Consider the following 15,738-nt stretch of genomic DNA (forward strand, 5'->3'; position numbering starts at 1 on the left):
TACATAAATTTAACTCATTTAATACTAAGTGAAGAGACACATTTAAGTACACAAAAGCAAACCGTTTACTACCTACTATGTAACTTACTTTTTATTGAAAGTATCTTGCATTCATGCTGGATGCTTTCTGGGTTTTGCCACACATTTTAATGTTAAAGTTTAAATTTTGTTTTTTTTTTACATGCAAGGAGTGTAAATAGTTTTGCCCATATGGGATCACTGATTATAAAAAGATGACATACCACAAGGGTTGTCTTTTTTAATTGAAAAGCTAACAACTGCATAGTTATATTTCCCCCAAAACCACAAACTGAGTAGTAACTGAGTCTCTAACCAACATAGGATTAAAAATGCAAAAACAAGTCCTCAGATTCAATTAAGAAAGCCCTGCTACATATGGGCTAATCAATACCAGTGGTATTCCTTGACTCCGGGAAGCTGGAAGAAATCCTAATAATCCCACTCAGACCATTTACCTCAAGTAGCCTTTTCCAGCTCCCAACTCATGAATAAAGATAATACATTGTTAATTCTATTTCAGAAAACTTTTGCAAGTTTTTTTATTTACAATGCCAACTTTTAAAAAGTCACTAAACTAAAGTTAACTAGACAATTAACCAGGCAGAAATCGCTTTGCAAAAAGAGGGAAAGCCCAAAATGCCACTTTCTATAGAGAACCCACAATTCAGTTTTATTCAGAGCAAAGAAAAAAGATACTTTTGATCATACTGGAATAAACTCAGCCATAGGTTTGGAATCTGTACCCAAACTACACATGCAATGAAGACAATATTCTGCTAATACAATTGATTTGCTGCTGCATTTGTCTACTGTTTGCCTAATATTAACAATTATAAACAGAGCAGTGCAACTAGTATTTGGAACAATCCTTACAGTGTTACAGTGTCAGGCACAACTTTTCACTTCTCTTCACACCACTGGTTCTCTTTGCGTACCTAGAAAAAGAGATGGATATAAGAAAGTACCTTAAGAAGTAGTCTTTCCTAAGACTAATACCTAATAATTCATTAATAATCTCTGAGGTTGATCATAAAGAAACAGATGGAAAACTGGAAAAACACCAGGTTAATAGTAAACTTCCTAGTCACCCTTCTTTTCCCCCCCACTAGGTTATTTTGCCCTGCTGAAATTATCAAAAAATCAAAGGCATGCCCAGCCAGTGTGGTTCAACAGTTAAGCATTGACCCAGGAACCAAAAGTTCACTGGTTCAATTCCCTGTCAGGACACATGCCCAGGTTGCAGGCTCCATCCTCAGTAGCGGTAGCCAATCAATGACTTTCTCTCATCATTGATGTTTTTATCTCTTGCTCTCTCCCTTCCCCTTGCTAAAAATCAATAAAAACACATTAAAAATCCCTAACCTATTTTGCTCAGTGGATAGAGCATCAGCCTGTGGACTAAAGGGTCCAGGGTTCGATTCCAGCTGGGGGTGCATGCCAGGGTTGCAGGCTCAATCCCCAGTAGGGGGCGTGCAGAAGGCAGCCAATCAATGATTCTCTCTCAACATTGATGTTTCTATTTCTCCCTCTCCCTCTGAAATCAATAACATACATATATATATGGCCCTAACCGGTTTGGCTCAGTGGATAGAGCTTAGAGCATCAGCCTGCGGACTGAAGGGTCCCAGGTTTGATTCTGGTCAAGGGCATGTACCTTGGTTGCGGGCACATCCCCAGTAGGAGGTGTGCAGGAGGCAGCTGATCAATGTTTCTCTCTCATCGATGTTTCTAACTCTCTATCCCTCTCCCTTCCTCTCTGTAAAATAATCAATAAAATATATATATAAACATATTTTTTTAAAAAGCAAAGGCAGAGGGCAATTATAGCTTCAGTCACCAGAGCTAACAGAGCAAATTCAAATAGTTCATTCACATTATTTCAGTTTGTAGCTGTGTCAACAAAATCATTCTGATCTAGTCACTCATTTCTTCCCTGTTCACTAAGTTGCTCTAGAGCAGGCGTCCTCAAACTACGGCCCGCGGGCCACATGCGGGTGTTTTTGCCGTTTTGTTTTTTTACTTCAAAATAAGATATGTGCAGTGTGCATAGGAATTTGTTCATAGTTTTTTTTAAACTATAGTCCGGCCCTCCAACGATCTGAGGGACAGTGAACTGGCCCCCTGTTTAAAAAGTTTGAGGACCCCTGCTCTAGAGTATCCTAGCATCCAACCATCCCTGCTTCTCTGAAGTCACTTATGGCTTATATGTAAGGTCCCAGATGCCAAAACGAATAACTGCTAAGGAATAAGTATCAAAGAGCACCTTTGGCTGAAAAGTATATTGTTCTTATGTTTATAAAAAAGCAGTATCCTAGCTGATTTGGCTCAGTGGACAGAGCGTCAGCCTGTGGACTGAATGGTCCCAGGTTCGATTCCAGCCAAGGGCACATGCCTGGGGTTGCCAGCTTGATCCCCAGCAGGGGGCGTGCAGAAGGCAGCCAATCAATGATTCTCTCTCATCATTGATGTTTCTATCTCTCTCTCCCTCTCCCTTCCTCTCTGAAATCAATAAAAAAATATTGCCCTGACCGGTTTGGCTCAGTGGATAGAGCGTCGGCCTGTGGACTCAAGGGTCCCAGGTTCGATTCTGGTCAAGGGCATGTACCTTGGTTGCAGGCACATACCCAGTGGGGAGTGTGCAGGAGGCAGCTGATTGATGTTTCTCTCTCATCGATGTTTCTAACTATCCCTCTCCCTTCCTCTCTGTAAAAAATCAATAAAATATATATATTTTTTTAAAAAAGCAGTATCGCCTAACTGGTTTGGCTCAGTGGATAGAGCGTCAGCCTGTGGACTGAAAGGTCCCAGGTTCGATTCCGGTCAAGGGCATGTACCTTGGTTGTGGGCACATCCCCAGTAGGAGGTGTGCAGGAGGCAGCTGGATCGATGTTTCTCTCTTATCGATGTTTCTCTCTCATCGATGTTTCTAACTCTCTCATCGATGTTTCTAACTCTCTCTCCCTCTCCCTTCCTCTCTGTAAAAAAATCAATAAAATATATATATATATTTTTAAAAAGGCAATATCATTCAAGTGTTTAGACTCATTTTAGGACACAGAAGGTACCTGTAATGTTTTAGGACATAGAAAGTACCTATCTCATATACCTCAAATAAAGTCAACATTCTTTGACACAGGCACTTCTTTTCCTGGCATGTTAGGATTTTAATCTCTTTTAAAAAGCATGTGATCAAGAACAAACTATGGACTACATACCTGGGCTTCCTCTTCTTCAGTAAAGTCATTTTTTATATTGAAGGTCTTGCGAATCTCTTCAGGGGTTTTCCCCTTGATCATATTGGCAACAGTCTTGCATGTAACATCAAGCAAACCTTTGATGTCTAAATAGTTTGCAGCCTGTGAAATGATTGTTGTTTTCATTAAAGTATATTTGACGGTTTAAACTAAATACAAAGTTAGCGGTTGATAATTCCAATCTAATTAATCTTAAAATGCTAGTTAATTTTAAGAAGTTAAATGGAGAAGAGTAAATCAGACAAGTTTTGTGAAAGATATTTGTTTATACCCTTCCTTGTATACCTCTACAATCATGAGTCCTCCTGCTGCCTAAAGTAAACTATATACGCTACACCTCAAACATTAAAGAATGGCCACAACTGGTAGGTAGGTGGGTGCTCGCGCGCACGAGTGTGCAGAAGCACCACAGGTCAAATCTTGACAAGACATTTAAAGAATTCAAACATAAGCAGCTACAGCATTACATTTTATTGATCTTCTGAAATAGCTTTTGGTTTCTTTGATTTTCTCTAGTTTTCCCATTTTCTATTGATTTCTGCTCTTTAACATTCTCTTTTTCTTTGGGTTAATTTCATCTTTCACTAGTTTCTTTTGGTAAAAGCTTAGATCACTAATTTGAGACTTTTCTTGTTTTCCAGTATCAGTGTTTAGTGCTATCAATTCCCCTCTCATGACCCTCAGGAGAGGAGGGTCATCCTTGTGGTGGGGGCTCCACTGAATGACCTACCACAAAAATAAAAGTTCATTCCTCTGTGACATCTCACAGATTTTCATGTATTCTGCTTTATTTCCATTCAGTTCAAAATACTTTATAATTTTTCTTTGATTTCTTCTTTGACTCATGGAGAATTTGTTTTTTAGTTTTCAAATATCTGCAGATTTTCCAGATAGCTGTTACTGATTTCTAATTTGATTCCACTGTGTTCAGAAAATACATTGAATTCTTTCAAACTTGAGACTTATTTTATGTCCCAGAACATTCGAACCTTGATAGTATTTATTCGAATATACAAAGAATATGTATTCTGCTGTCATTATATGTAATGTTCTGTAAATGCCAATTAGGACAAGTTGATCAACAGTGTTACATAAGTCTTCTATATCCTTACTGATTTCTCTGCTTGTTTTATCAATTATTTATAGAGGCCTGGAAATTTCTAACTATGACTGTAGATTTGTTTGTCTATTATCCTTTGAGTTCTATTAGTTTTTGTTTAACTTTTTGGAAGTTTTGCATTTAGGCAGATAAATGTTTATAACTGCTATGCCCTCTTAATAATGAACTGATTCACTGTTATCATTATGTAATAACCCTTTTTAATCATGGTAATATTCTTCGCCCTGAATTCTACTTAATATAGTCACTCCAATTTTCTTTTGATTAATGTTAGTATAATATATAACCCCCCACCCTTAAATCTACTGTCTCTTCATATTTAAAGGGAGTTTTCTGTAGGCAGCATAGCTGAGTCTTGCTTCTTTTTAATCCAATGTGATAATCTCTACCCTTTAATTGTGGTGTTTAGACTATTTACATTTAATGTGATTATTGATATGTGGATTTGAGTTCAGAGTGTTAAAATTCAGTATCAATTAATTTAACTAACCAATTAAACTCTATTAAGAAGTCTAAATGCTCTGAACTAGAGTATCTTACAGTGTTCATTAAAAATATACCAGAATAGCCCTAACCGGTTTGGCTCAGTGGATAAACATCGGCCTGTGGACTGAAGGGTCCCGGGTTTGGTTCCGGTCAAGGGCATGTGCCTTGGTTGTGGTCACATCCCCAGTAGGGGGTGTGCAGGAGGCAGCTGATCGATGTTTCTCTCTCATGGATGTTTCTGACTCTCTATCCCTCTCCCTCTCCCTTCCTCTCTGTAAAAAAATCAGTAAAATATATATATTTAAAAAATACACACACACACACACCAGAATAGCAGCTCTCTATGGAGCACACCACACCTTCATCCATCCCCTTCTTTCTCTAGTGCACGCTCTTTTTCCAGTGCACCCCTCTGCGTCTCCTCCCTCTTTCATCTCTCAAGGCACATGCCTCTCTCCCTCTTTCTCCTAAGCTCCAAGGGTCATTCCATTGCCTCTGTAACTTTCTAAATAAACCTTCCCTTATTAAAAAACAAACTGCCGAAACCGGTTTGGCTCAGTGGATAGAGCGTCGGCCTGCGGACTCAAGGGTCCCAGGTTCGATTCCGGTCAAGGGCATGTACCTTGGTTGCGGGCACATCTCCAGTAGGGGGTGTGCAAGAGGCAGCTGATTGATGTTTCTCTCTCATGGATGTTTCTAACTCTCTATCCCTCTCTCTTCCTCTCTGTAAAAAAATCAATAAAATATTTAAAAAACAAACAAACAAACAAACAAACAAACTTACCAGAATTAGTTCAAATAGTGTTCCTTGGTCAACTTTGAGAAATTCTTGGTCCCAAACAGGAATATCATCTGTTCGCTTTTCTTTGTTCTCATCATCCTCAGGAGGAGGTGGGTCATCCTTGTGGTGGGTGCACCACTGAATGACCTACAACAAAAACAATAGTTCATTCCTCTGTGGCATTTTATCACAAAGTATTCATTCTACTGCTGGGGCAAGTTTATTCCTATAATGAGCTAAGAACTAGCTAGAAGTTGACTTGCATAATAAAATTAGTAGCCATGCTCGAAGAGCAAAAATGAAGCTTGAGAAATCTTCACAATATCAACTAAACCTGCAAACAGATTACTATACTTCACCACATTAAAAAGCTCTTGTGCAAAAAGATACATAAAGTCACACAGAAAAAGGACTGGAAAATACATCCAACTAGCAATGGATTACCCTATAGAATATAAAATCTTAAAAATCACTACAAAGAAATAAGCTAAAAACAAACAGGCAATTCACAAATCTGATTAGTAAAACAGGAGGAAATGCTAAGCCTCACTAGATGCAAAATTAACACTTTGGTCAGATGCAACTAGTTTAGATAAAAATCAATAAAATATATTAAAAAAAAAAAAAAAAAGAGGAGCACTTAGGCCCAGCTCGTTTGGCTCAGTGGATAGAGCATCAACCTGCGGACTGACAGGGTCTCAGGTTCAATTCCTGGTCAGGGCACATGCCTGGGTTGTGGGCTCGATCCCCAGTGTGGGGTGTGCAGGTGGCAGCCGATCAGTTATTCTCTCTCATCATTAATGTTTCTCTCTCTCTTTCCCTCTCCCTTCCTCCCTGAAATTAATAAAAATATTTTTTTTAAAAAAGGAGCAATCAGTATTTGCTTATATAGGCATTAAAAAAACTCTGGAAAGGGTATAAAAGAAATTAATGTTTATTATTATTTATGGAGGTTTCTGGTTAGATGAGAGACAAGAGATTTTTATCATATTTTTAGGGTTTGGATCATGTGATTATCCAGTATACTTAAGGTTTAAATTACCTTTTTTTGTAAAATATATTTTTCTCTAGCCATTTTCCTCTAAGTCTAGCCAGTTTTTCCCCCAATGTGGAAACTGGTTGCTGTTTTTTCAGATAAGAATTCAATTTAAATAGCTGGTTCTGTTAAGGAGCCATGTGACCCGAAACACTAAAACTCTATTCAATGTGGAGAGCCGTTTATGCTTAGACACAAGGTAAGGTGATCAACTAAGATAACAAAAGTACATCTCTTGTTCTCAAGTTCCCTTTGAGGTACCCATTCAGTGGACAAACAACACAAGAATTTTCCTTTTTGCTAATCACATATAGTTACATTTAAGTAATTTAAATGTGTTAATGAAAAGACTAGACAAGGGCCAGGTTAAATAAACTACAACAAATACTTAGTCAATCATACTACTAAGAGTTCTAGATTTTTTTAAAAGGAAGCGATCTCTTTATCAATATAGAAAGATCACTAGGATACTGTTAAGAAAGAAAAATCACATACAAGTATATAGTTTGCTAATTTACCTTTTTTAATATTGCTGCATTAACATTTGGTAGAGGAACTGGGTCATCATCGCCTTCATCATCCATTCCCAAATCTAACAAAACCAGAAGAGATTTGCCATTATTTCCTAACTTCATTATAACATTTATACAAAACTAGGCTATTTCTCAAACAAGTGAGTAACATGACATGTCTGAAAGAGTATAAAAAGTACTTTATTAAGAATAGTTCTTTTGCCAAAACCGGTTTGGCTCAGTGGATAGAGCGTCGGTCTGCGGACTGAAAGGTCCCAGGTTCGATTCCGGTCAAGAGCATGTACATTGGTTGTGGGCACATCCCCGGTAGGGGGTGTGCAAGAGGCAGCTGGTCGATGTTTCTCTCTCATCGATGTTTCTAGCTCTCTGTCCCTCTCCTTTCCTCTCTGTAAAAAGTCAATAAAATATATTAAAAAAAAAAAAAAGAATAGTTCTTTTAACAGCATTTAAAACTGGTGGTTCCTAATAAAAAGTCCATGAACAAAAAAAACAAAACAAAACAGTCCATGAACCACCCAAAATTATATAAAGTTGTGAGTGGACAAATATAGTAAAATTGTATCAAAAGAGTTCTTAAATAGGAAGAAAATTATTTAATAAGTGTGACTGAGATGGCTGAGCAACCATTTAGAAAAAAACACAAACTAAACTCTTATCCTCATTCTTTATACTAAACTCTCTAGATCAGTGGTTCTCAACCTTTTTAATGCCGCGACAATTTAATACAGTTCCTCATGTTTAGGTGACCCCCAGTCATAAAATTATTTTCGTTGCTACTTCATAACTGTAATTTTGCTACTGTTATGAATCGTAATGTAAATAACTGTGTTTTCCGATGGGAAGTAGAATGTGAAAGAAGTCAGAGAAGACTTCGGGTTTAAGACATGATCAACTAGATGGAGTTGCCATTAATTCATATGGGGAAGGCTGTTAGAGAACTATGATTCTGGAGGGCAGAAAATCAAGAACTCTACTTTCATAAGTATGAGATATAAATTAGATATAAGAGATTAAAATTAGATACATAAGGGTAGACAAAGTGGTTAAATATGCAAGTCCAAAAATCAAAAGAGATCAGAACTGTAGGTAAGTTTGGGAATTGGTGTATAGATGGTTTATAACACTATGAGACTAGATGAGATGACCAAGGGAATAAATCAGTATAAATATAGTGAAGCGGCCCAATGATTAAGTACACCTTGGGGAACTTCAGGCTTTAAAGACAAGGAGACAGAAGGCTGTGACAAAGGTACAGTACTAGTAAGTAAAGTATCCAGAAAACCAAATGTAGAAGAGAATGACCAACTGTCAGATGCTGTCAATAGGTCTAGATGAGAAATGAAACAAGATGATGCACTTGACAACGCGTAGTTTCAAAAAGTACCTTATTCTCCTGTGTGTGGTAGGGTTACTCATTTCCCCTCTCCTCCTTCCCACCAATGTCTTTTCCTGATCCCATCTCTGCTCAGAGTAAAACTAAAATATGATACTATCCTCTCCTAGCCTGTATGGCTCAGTTGGTTTAGCACTGTCCCATACATCAAGAGGTTGCTGGTTGACTGGGCCAGAGCATATGCCCAGGTGTGGGCTGATCCTCAGTAGGAGACATGCAGAAGGCAGCCAATCCACGTTTCTCTCTCATTGGTATTTCTCTCTCTCCGTTCCTCTCTAAAATCAATAAAAACATATTTTTAAATAAAAATAATATCCCAATTCGGATCAAGCCACTTACCCCTTTCCTGAACTAGTATAAAATATTTTTAATCGGAAGAGAAAAAAGTTTTATTATGTGAAATACTTGTGTTTGAGGAATTAAGATTTAGAGAAAACATAATACAAAAGACCATCTTTTAGATCCAAATGTTATTTGGAAGAAGGCTTAAGTCACATTAAAAATAAGGGCCTTAGCCCTGGCTGGTTTGGCTCAGTGGCTAGAGTGTCAGCTTGCTGACTGTGCTGACTGAATGGTCCCAGGTTCGATTCCAGTCGAGGGCATATGCCCGGGTTGCAGGCTCAATCCCCAATAGGGGGTGTGCAGGAGGCAGCCAATCAATGATTCTCTCTCATTATTCATATTTCTCCCTCTCTGAAATCAATAAAAATATACTAAAAAATAAAAATAAAAAATAAGGGCCTTAGCCTTGGCTGGTGTGGCTCAGTTGGTTGGAGTGTTGTCCCGAGCACCAAAGGGTCATGGGTTCAATTCTCGAACAGGGCATATACACAGGTTTCAGGTTCAATCCCAGGTCAGGTAGCATAGGGGAGGAAAACAAATGATGTTTCTCTTACAAATTGATGTCTCTCTCTCTCTCTCTCTCTCTCTCTCTCAAATCAATAAAAATCTATCCTCTGTTAAATACTCAATAAAAATGGTTGCAAAGGATTACTTCTCTAACATTTAAACCAGTGGTTCTCAACCTTTCTAATGCCTCGACCCTTTAATACAGTTCCTCATGTTGTGGTGACCCCCAACCATAAAATTATTTTCGTTGCTACTTCATAACTGTAATTTTGCTACTGTTAATGAATCATAATGTAAATATCTGTGTTTTCCGATGGTCTTAGGCTCTACAGCAGCGGCTCTCAACCTGTGGGTCATGATCCACAGGTTGAGAACCACTAGCAGGGTCGCCTGCTACATGATTGGTATCAATGACCAAAAAGAATTATATGTTCAGCTTTTATCAGCCAACAGAAGTCACACACTGAGAAAACAGAAGACACACCCTCTGCAATTCAGCTTCCGCCTCTACCACACCTATTATCTGCTGTTAGAAGTCCTCTAACTTATTAATTGTAAAATCCTAAGTGATCAGTCAACAGTATATGAATCCAACAATCACTCTGTTCACCTCAAAATGCCTCCCTCTTACCCTGGCTTCCACAAATACTACTTCACTGATTCTCCACTCCTGACTTCTACATTCCTGCCCCAATTTCATTTACTGCCATAGATACTTCCATTCCTCTCAAGCCCATTCTTCAGCTCTACCAACTACAGTATCACAATCTCATCCCACTCCAAAAAAAAAAACAACTAAAAAACCTTGATTTTACTTTTCTCTAACACATCCTCTCTACTACAGAATAATCTTCCAAAACATTCTAATTCTACTAGATTTGAAATGTCACCTAAGACTACACACTGCAGTCTGTCCACAAGCCTGAAGAATAGCATCAGCCAAGACGTTCCCACAGCACCATTTGGCACACAATTTTATTAATGCACTAATTATATACACCATGTGGCAGTTTGACTTCTTCGGTGTCTGTCTCCCTTCCTGGTTTAAAAATCCTTCAAGAGCAAAAACTATTTCTCACCTACCTTCTTTTCACCAGAATATAGCTAGTGCTTGGCACATAACTCACTTAAGTATTGGTAAGCTACAGATCTGCCCTATATAAAAGCATTTGATATTTGAAAAATTAAAAAATAGTCTACTTTCTGAAGAACACTTATTACTCATAAATTTCCCCCTCCCCACAATTCTAGACTGATTTGTATGTCTTCTTTTTATATTAATGTCCACCAGCCCACTAGTAACACTAAGAAGAGATCCACCTTAACTAGTAAAAAATTTCAAAAATGTTTCAGAACTGGTTTTTCTGTCTTACTTCTTTGTTGTGCTGCCCTTATACTTTGCAGTAGATAAGTCACTTAAGCATTTGTTAGCTACAGATCTTCCCTATATAAAAGCATCTAACATTTGAAAAATTAAGAAATGGTCTAATTTCTGAAGAACACTCTTATTACTAGTAAATCTCCCCCCCCCCCTCCACCACCAATTCTAGAGACTGATTTATATGTCTCCATTTTATATTCATGTCCACCAGCCCACTGGTAATACTATGAAGAGTATCCACATTAACTAGTAAAAAATTTCAAAAATGTTTCAGAACCGGTTTTTCTGTCTTACTTCTTTGTTGTGCTGCACATATACTATGCAGTAGTTTCAGAGGAATAACAAACTAGACAAAAGGGAAAACTTGGTTAAAAAAACAAACACATCTACTCGGTTTACAATCTACTCAGTTTACTCCTTCTGTTGAAACCAGGTGCTCTATTTAGCAACCTTATAGAAAGGATCTTTTTTCCAAAGGCTTTAATTTTTGTCATTAGAAATTGTGAATCTAAATTTACTCAAAACAGAAAATTGGTCTTATCTATTTAATAGGGGAGAAAAAAAATCTCATTAATTCAGACAATGCAGAAGGGATGACCTGTATAAAAAAATGCAGTTAATACTTTAAATTTAAAAAAGGTAAACTTTTCCCCTTCATATTCTTGAGAACTTTGACAGATTACTTGTATAAATTCGATGTTCACAGGTTATCTCAAACTACTTATCTCCTTCCCCCACTCCCCCCCACCCCCGCAGGCTTTTAAAATAACTTACCTTCTAACATGGTCTTGATAGTCACAGATTGTTTGGCAATTTCAACATCAACTTCAAATATCTCTCCATCAGAGCTCTGCAATTTAATTGAAGGCATCTAAAAAAAAAAGCATTATACTGAATTTGAAATTTAAGAGATATTATTTCCATAAACTACCGATTTTTAAAAAGTAAAACCAAGGTTTTTCATTGTTTTTTTTTTTCGGGTGGGATGAGATGTGCCTGTTAGAAGCCCTCCATAACTATAAAATCCTAAAAACCTGTAGTATATAGCCCTGTAAAACACTGTGAGTGATTATTCACGGGCTAACATACAAGTGTTTGTATAAAATTCTTTCAAAGTATAATTCCTAGAAACAGAAGCTCTTAAAGCCTTCCCTACTGAACTCATTGCTGGTTTAAATTTAGAGTTACATGCCATACTTTTGAGGCAAAATATTTCTAAAATGGAACTTACTTTTTTTGTCTGCCTTTCTGCTTTTACTCAATACTGACTATTGCATTTGAAGTTAACTGTCACAATTAACTCCTGCAAACCTGAGGGAGGGCAGTACAAAATAAACAAAGCTACCAAATAAGATAGTAATTTTCCTCTAGTGAAACTTATCAGTGAAAAATAAGTTCAAATCCAAAGTTGATCATGACATACTTAGTATTTATGTTTGGATCAATGCAAGATCATATAACAGAATAAAGAGCTAAGGATAAACAGATGCCAATCTAATTCCCCATGCCAAATAACAAATTGCACAGCGTCCTTTTTATCTTTCATTACTGACTGGTCCAGGTGTCCAAGTTTGAGATCTTCTGCCAAAATCCTCATAGTAATAACCTACTACTCGTTTCAAAAATGTATTTATTAACTAAGATTGAGTCATTAGGAAAAAGACACCTCTTACATAAAAGTTAATTAAGCAATTAACTTCAAAGGACTTGAATTCTGGCCAAAAAAAATAGTTTAAAATAAAAAATTCTAAGCCAACAGTTTTTTACCATCTTCACATTCTTAGGGAGAAGAGAATGGGGGGAGAAAGCATAGCAATACCTGCCGATAAAGATTAATTCAAGACCTCTTCAAATTTCAAGTATAGATTTTATGATCCATTTTGTTTGTTTTGCTTTTTTATTTTGTTAATCCTCACCAGAGGATATTTTTCCATTGATTTTTAGAAAGAATGGAGGGGGAGAGACCAAGAGAGGAAAACACTGATGTGAGACACACATCCATTGGCAGCCTCCCACACCGGGATGAGCCTGCAACCAGAATCGCACTCGGGACCCTGTAAGTTCATGGGCCGCCATTCTATCCACTGAGCCAAACTGGCTGGGGCTCAAGTATAAGTTTTAAAGGCTTCTGAGAGTCTTAATCCTGTGTTGTCACTATTAACGTGAACGTGGATAATTTGGCATTTAAAACATTCATTCATTTTAGGTTTAAAGACTTCTTAAGTCCCATTAAATCAGTTAAAATGTTGATCAGCTTTTCCCAGACAATTATCTCCATCCCCCAGACAAGCTATTAGGGAAAGGAAGCAAAAAGGTAAAGGTATGTTTTAAAACCAGGCACTGAGCCGAGACCGGTTTGGCTCAGTGGATAGAGCGTCGGCCTGCGGACTGGGGGGTCCCGGGGTTCATTTCTGGTCAGGGGCATGTACCTTGGTTGCGGGCACATCCCCAGTGGGGGGGGGGGGGGGGGGGGGTGCAGTAGGCAGCTGATCGATGTTTCTCTCTCATCGATGTTTCTCTCTCATCGATGTTTCTGGCTCTCTCTCCCTCTCCCTTCCTCTCTGTGAAGAATCAATAAAATATATTTTAAAAAAATAAATAAATAAAAATAAAATAAAATAAAATAAAACCAGGCACTGAAATATCCTCTCACTGATCCATGCTTGTAAAGAATTGAATTTCACTTTTCAGTTTACAAATAGGTCTGCTTCTCCATGTTGCCTAGTGCCTGCCATAATGCAGAGGGCCCAGGGCAGAGGACGTGCCCTGTGACAAGGCAAAAAAAAAAAAAAAAAGAAGAAGAAGAAGATATCTCCAAAAGAAATATTTTAACGTAGCCCAATTTTTAATTAGAAAATATTCTGTTCTTTTTATGTTCTATAGTACTGGAATAAACATTACAGAATCACAAGTCTGGCAATGCAGTTGATAAAATTATTTTTAAGCAAGAGTATCATACCACTTTTTTTTCAAATAACTCTCAAATAAATAACAAGATCTGCTTAGTCATAGTCAAATTCATATATTAGGTTACTCTTAAGGGAGTTGAGATCTTATTAAATAGCAGGGAGTCAATCAGCTAATCTGTAATCCGATGCACACTGTAATCCTAAACTTAATATTTAGAGAGAACTTTTTTTAGTGTTATACAACTGGAATTTGGTGCAAAAATTTTAAATAATGGATGAAATTTTGATTTGACATGCTTTCAAGACCATTCCTTCATTTATTTAGGCTCCTGTAGCTGGAAATTAAATCACTCTCCATGGCTAGCAAGATGTGAATTCTATCAACATCATAAAGAGAAAAAAAACTGCTTTAAGTGACACCTCTTTTCAGAGGGCAGAGTGGAGGTCTGCATTGCTCCACGACACAGATACATTCTATTGTGACGTTCTGACAAAAAAAAAAAAAAAAATTCATGACCCAAAAACCCAAACCCGAGGTCTCCATTAAAAAATGATCCAAAGCAAAAACAAAACCAACAAAAATCCAAAGCAAAAACAAAACAAACAAAAAAAGTGAACCCAATCAGGTTCATTTTTTAAAAGCCAGACACCTTCGGTGTTAAGAGTTCCTAAAAGTCACGCCCTGTTAACTATGGTACCTCCTATTACAACCGTTGTTTCACCAACTCTAGGCTGTGGCAAATTAATAGGAATATTCAAGAGGAGCAGGCAGCTATCTGCAAAGACTCGGCCCCACCTCAGCTGGCGGAGAACCGGTTACTAGCGACGCCAGAGACGGGAGAGAAAGGATGAGAGCCAGAACCCAGCGCTCTCGGAGCACCGGCACGCTCCCTCTCACACCAAAACAACACGGACACACGCCCACGCTCCCGACAGCGCAGGACCTCCAGGAAGACCCCGCGGCCATCCCCGCCCTGGGTCCCCGGGGCCCGCAGACTCAATACCAAGGGAGGCGCCGGCCGCAGCCTGGGCCTTGTAGCCGAGCTCTGCGCCGGCCAACGCTTGCCCCGAGCAGAAAAGGCCCAATTCCGGGCTCGGCTCGCACCTTCTCCCGCCCGCCCGGGCGCCCAAGGGGCGTCGTGACGACGCACGACCAAACGAGGCCTCGCCGAGTGGAGGGGCAGAGCCGGAGAACGGAGGCCGCCGGCGCCTCCCGGAGAACAGGGTCTGAGACGGGTTGCACCGGGCCTGAGGGCAGACCAGGCCCCGGTGCCTCCCGCCTCTGGCAAGCCGAAGCCGAAGCGGTGCGGCCACCAGCTCGCAATCCGCGGCGCCACCGCCCCTTCCCGCTCCGTCGGCGGCTACTCACGGTGCTCGGTCTCAAGGAGAGAGCGGGCCGGAGGCTGACGAGAGCCGGGCAGCGTCAGCAGGACCAAACGAAAAAGGTGGAGAACAAGGCCACTTACAGCAACAGCGCCGCTCGGCGTCGGTCTTTATATGAGCGGCAGTCGAGGACCCCAGGGCCCGTGGCGTCACAGAGCGGCGGGGCTGGCCACCGAGATCGCCTGACGGCAGGTGGAAAACGGCAGGGTGGCCCCAGGACGCCGGAGGGGCGGGGCCGGGCGTAAAGACGGAGGGAGCGACGGGGCGGACCTTGATTCTTATTCCCACCCTCGGAAGCGGGATTCGTTATTCTCCGAGGCAACGGGGAACCGGCCGGTGTACTCTGCGACCTGCAAGGGTCTTTCAGGCAGGGGCTGCCCCAAGTCGAACTGATGACCCCAGTCCTGAAAAGCCTAGAAACTACTGGTGTCCGGGAGGGGCTGCGGCTCCCGTTTCGAGACGGGAAAGCTGGGGCTCCGAGAAAGAAGGCAGATGGGGCTTTGCAGTCACCGCTGAGCTTCTGCCCAGGGCCTCAGTGCCCTCCACTGAACCTAACATGAGTTAGCTCACCTGCCGTAATAACTCTTGAGGT

At 39.7% G+C, this 15,738-nt stretch overlaps 1 protein-coding gene across 1 annotated transcript; it reads right to left on the minus strand.

The window, feature by feature from the left end:
- Window positions 1–164: 164 nt before the first annotated feature.
- Window positions 165–15,272, minus strand: SKP1 (S-phase kinase associated protein 1). The gene is made up of 6 exons (XM_079771873.1): window positions 15,133–15,272; window positions 11,629–11,725; window positions 7,217–7,290; window positions 5,666–5,809; window positions 3,237–3,377; window positions 165–956 (listed from the first exon to the last, which is right to left on the minus strand). Exons 2-6 carry the CDS (start codon window positions 11,723–11,725, stop codon window positions 921–923), a joined length of 492 nt encoding a protein of 163 aa, XP_079627999.1. The 5' UTR covers window positions 15,133–15,272; the 3' UTR covers window positions 165–920.
- Between the last annotated feature and the right edge of the window lie 466 nt (window positions 15,273–15,738).

This window comes from Cnephaeus nilssonii (genome assembly GCF_951640355.1).
Source record: "Cnephaeus nilssonii genome assembly, chromosome: 5".
NCBI classification, from domain to species: Eukaryota; Metazoa; Chordata; class Mammalia; order Chiroptera; family Vespertilionidae; genus Cnephaeus; species Cnephaeus nilssonii.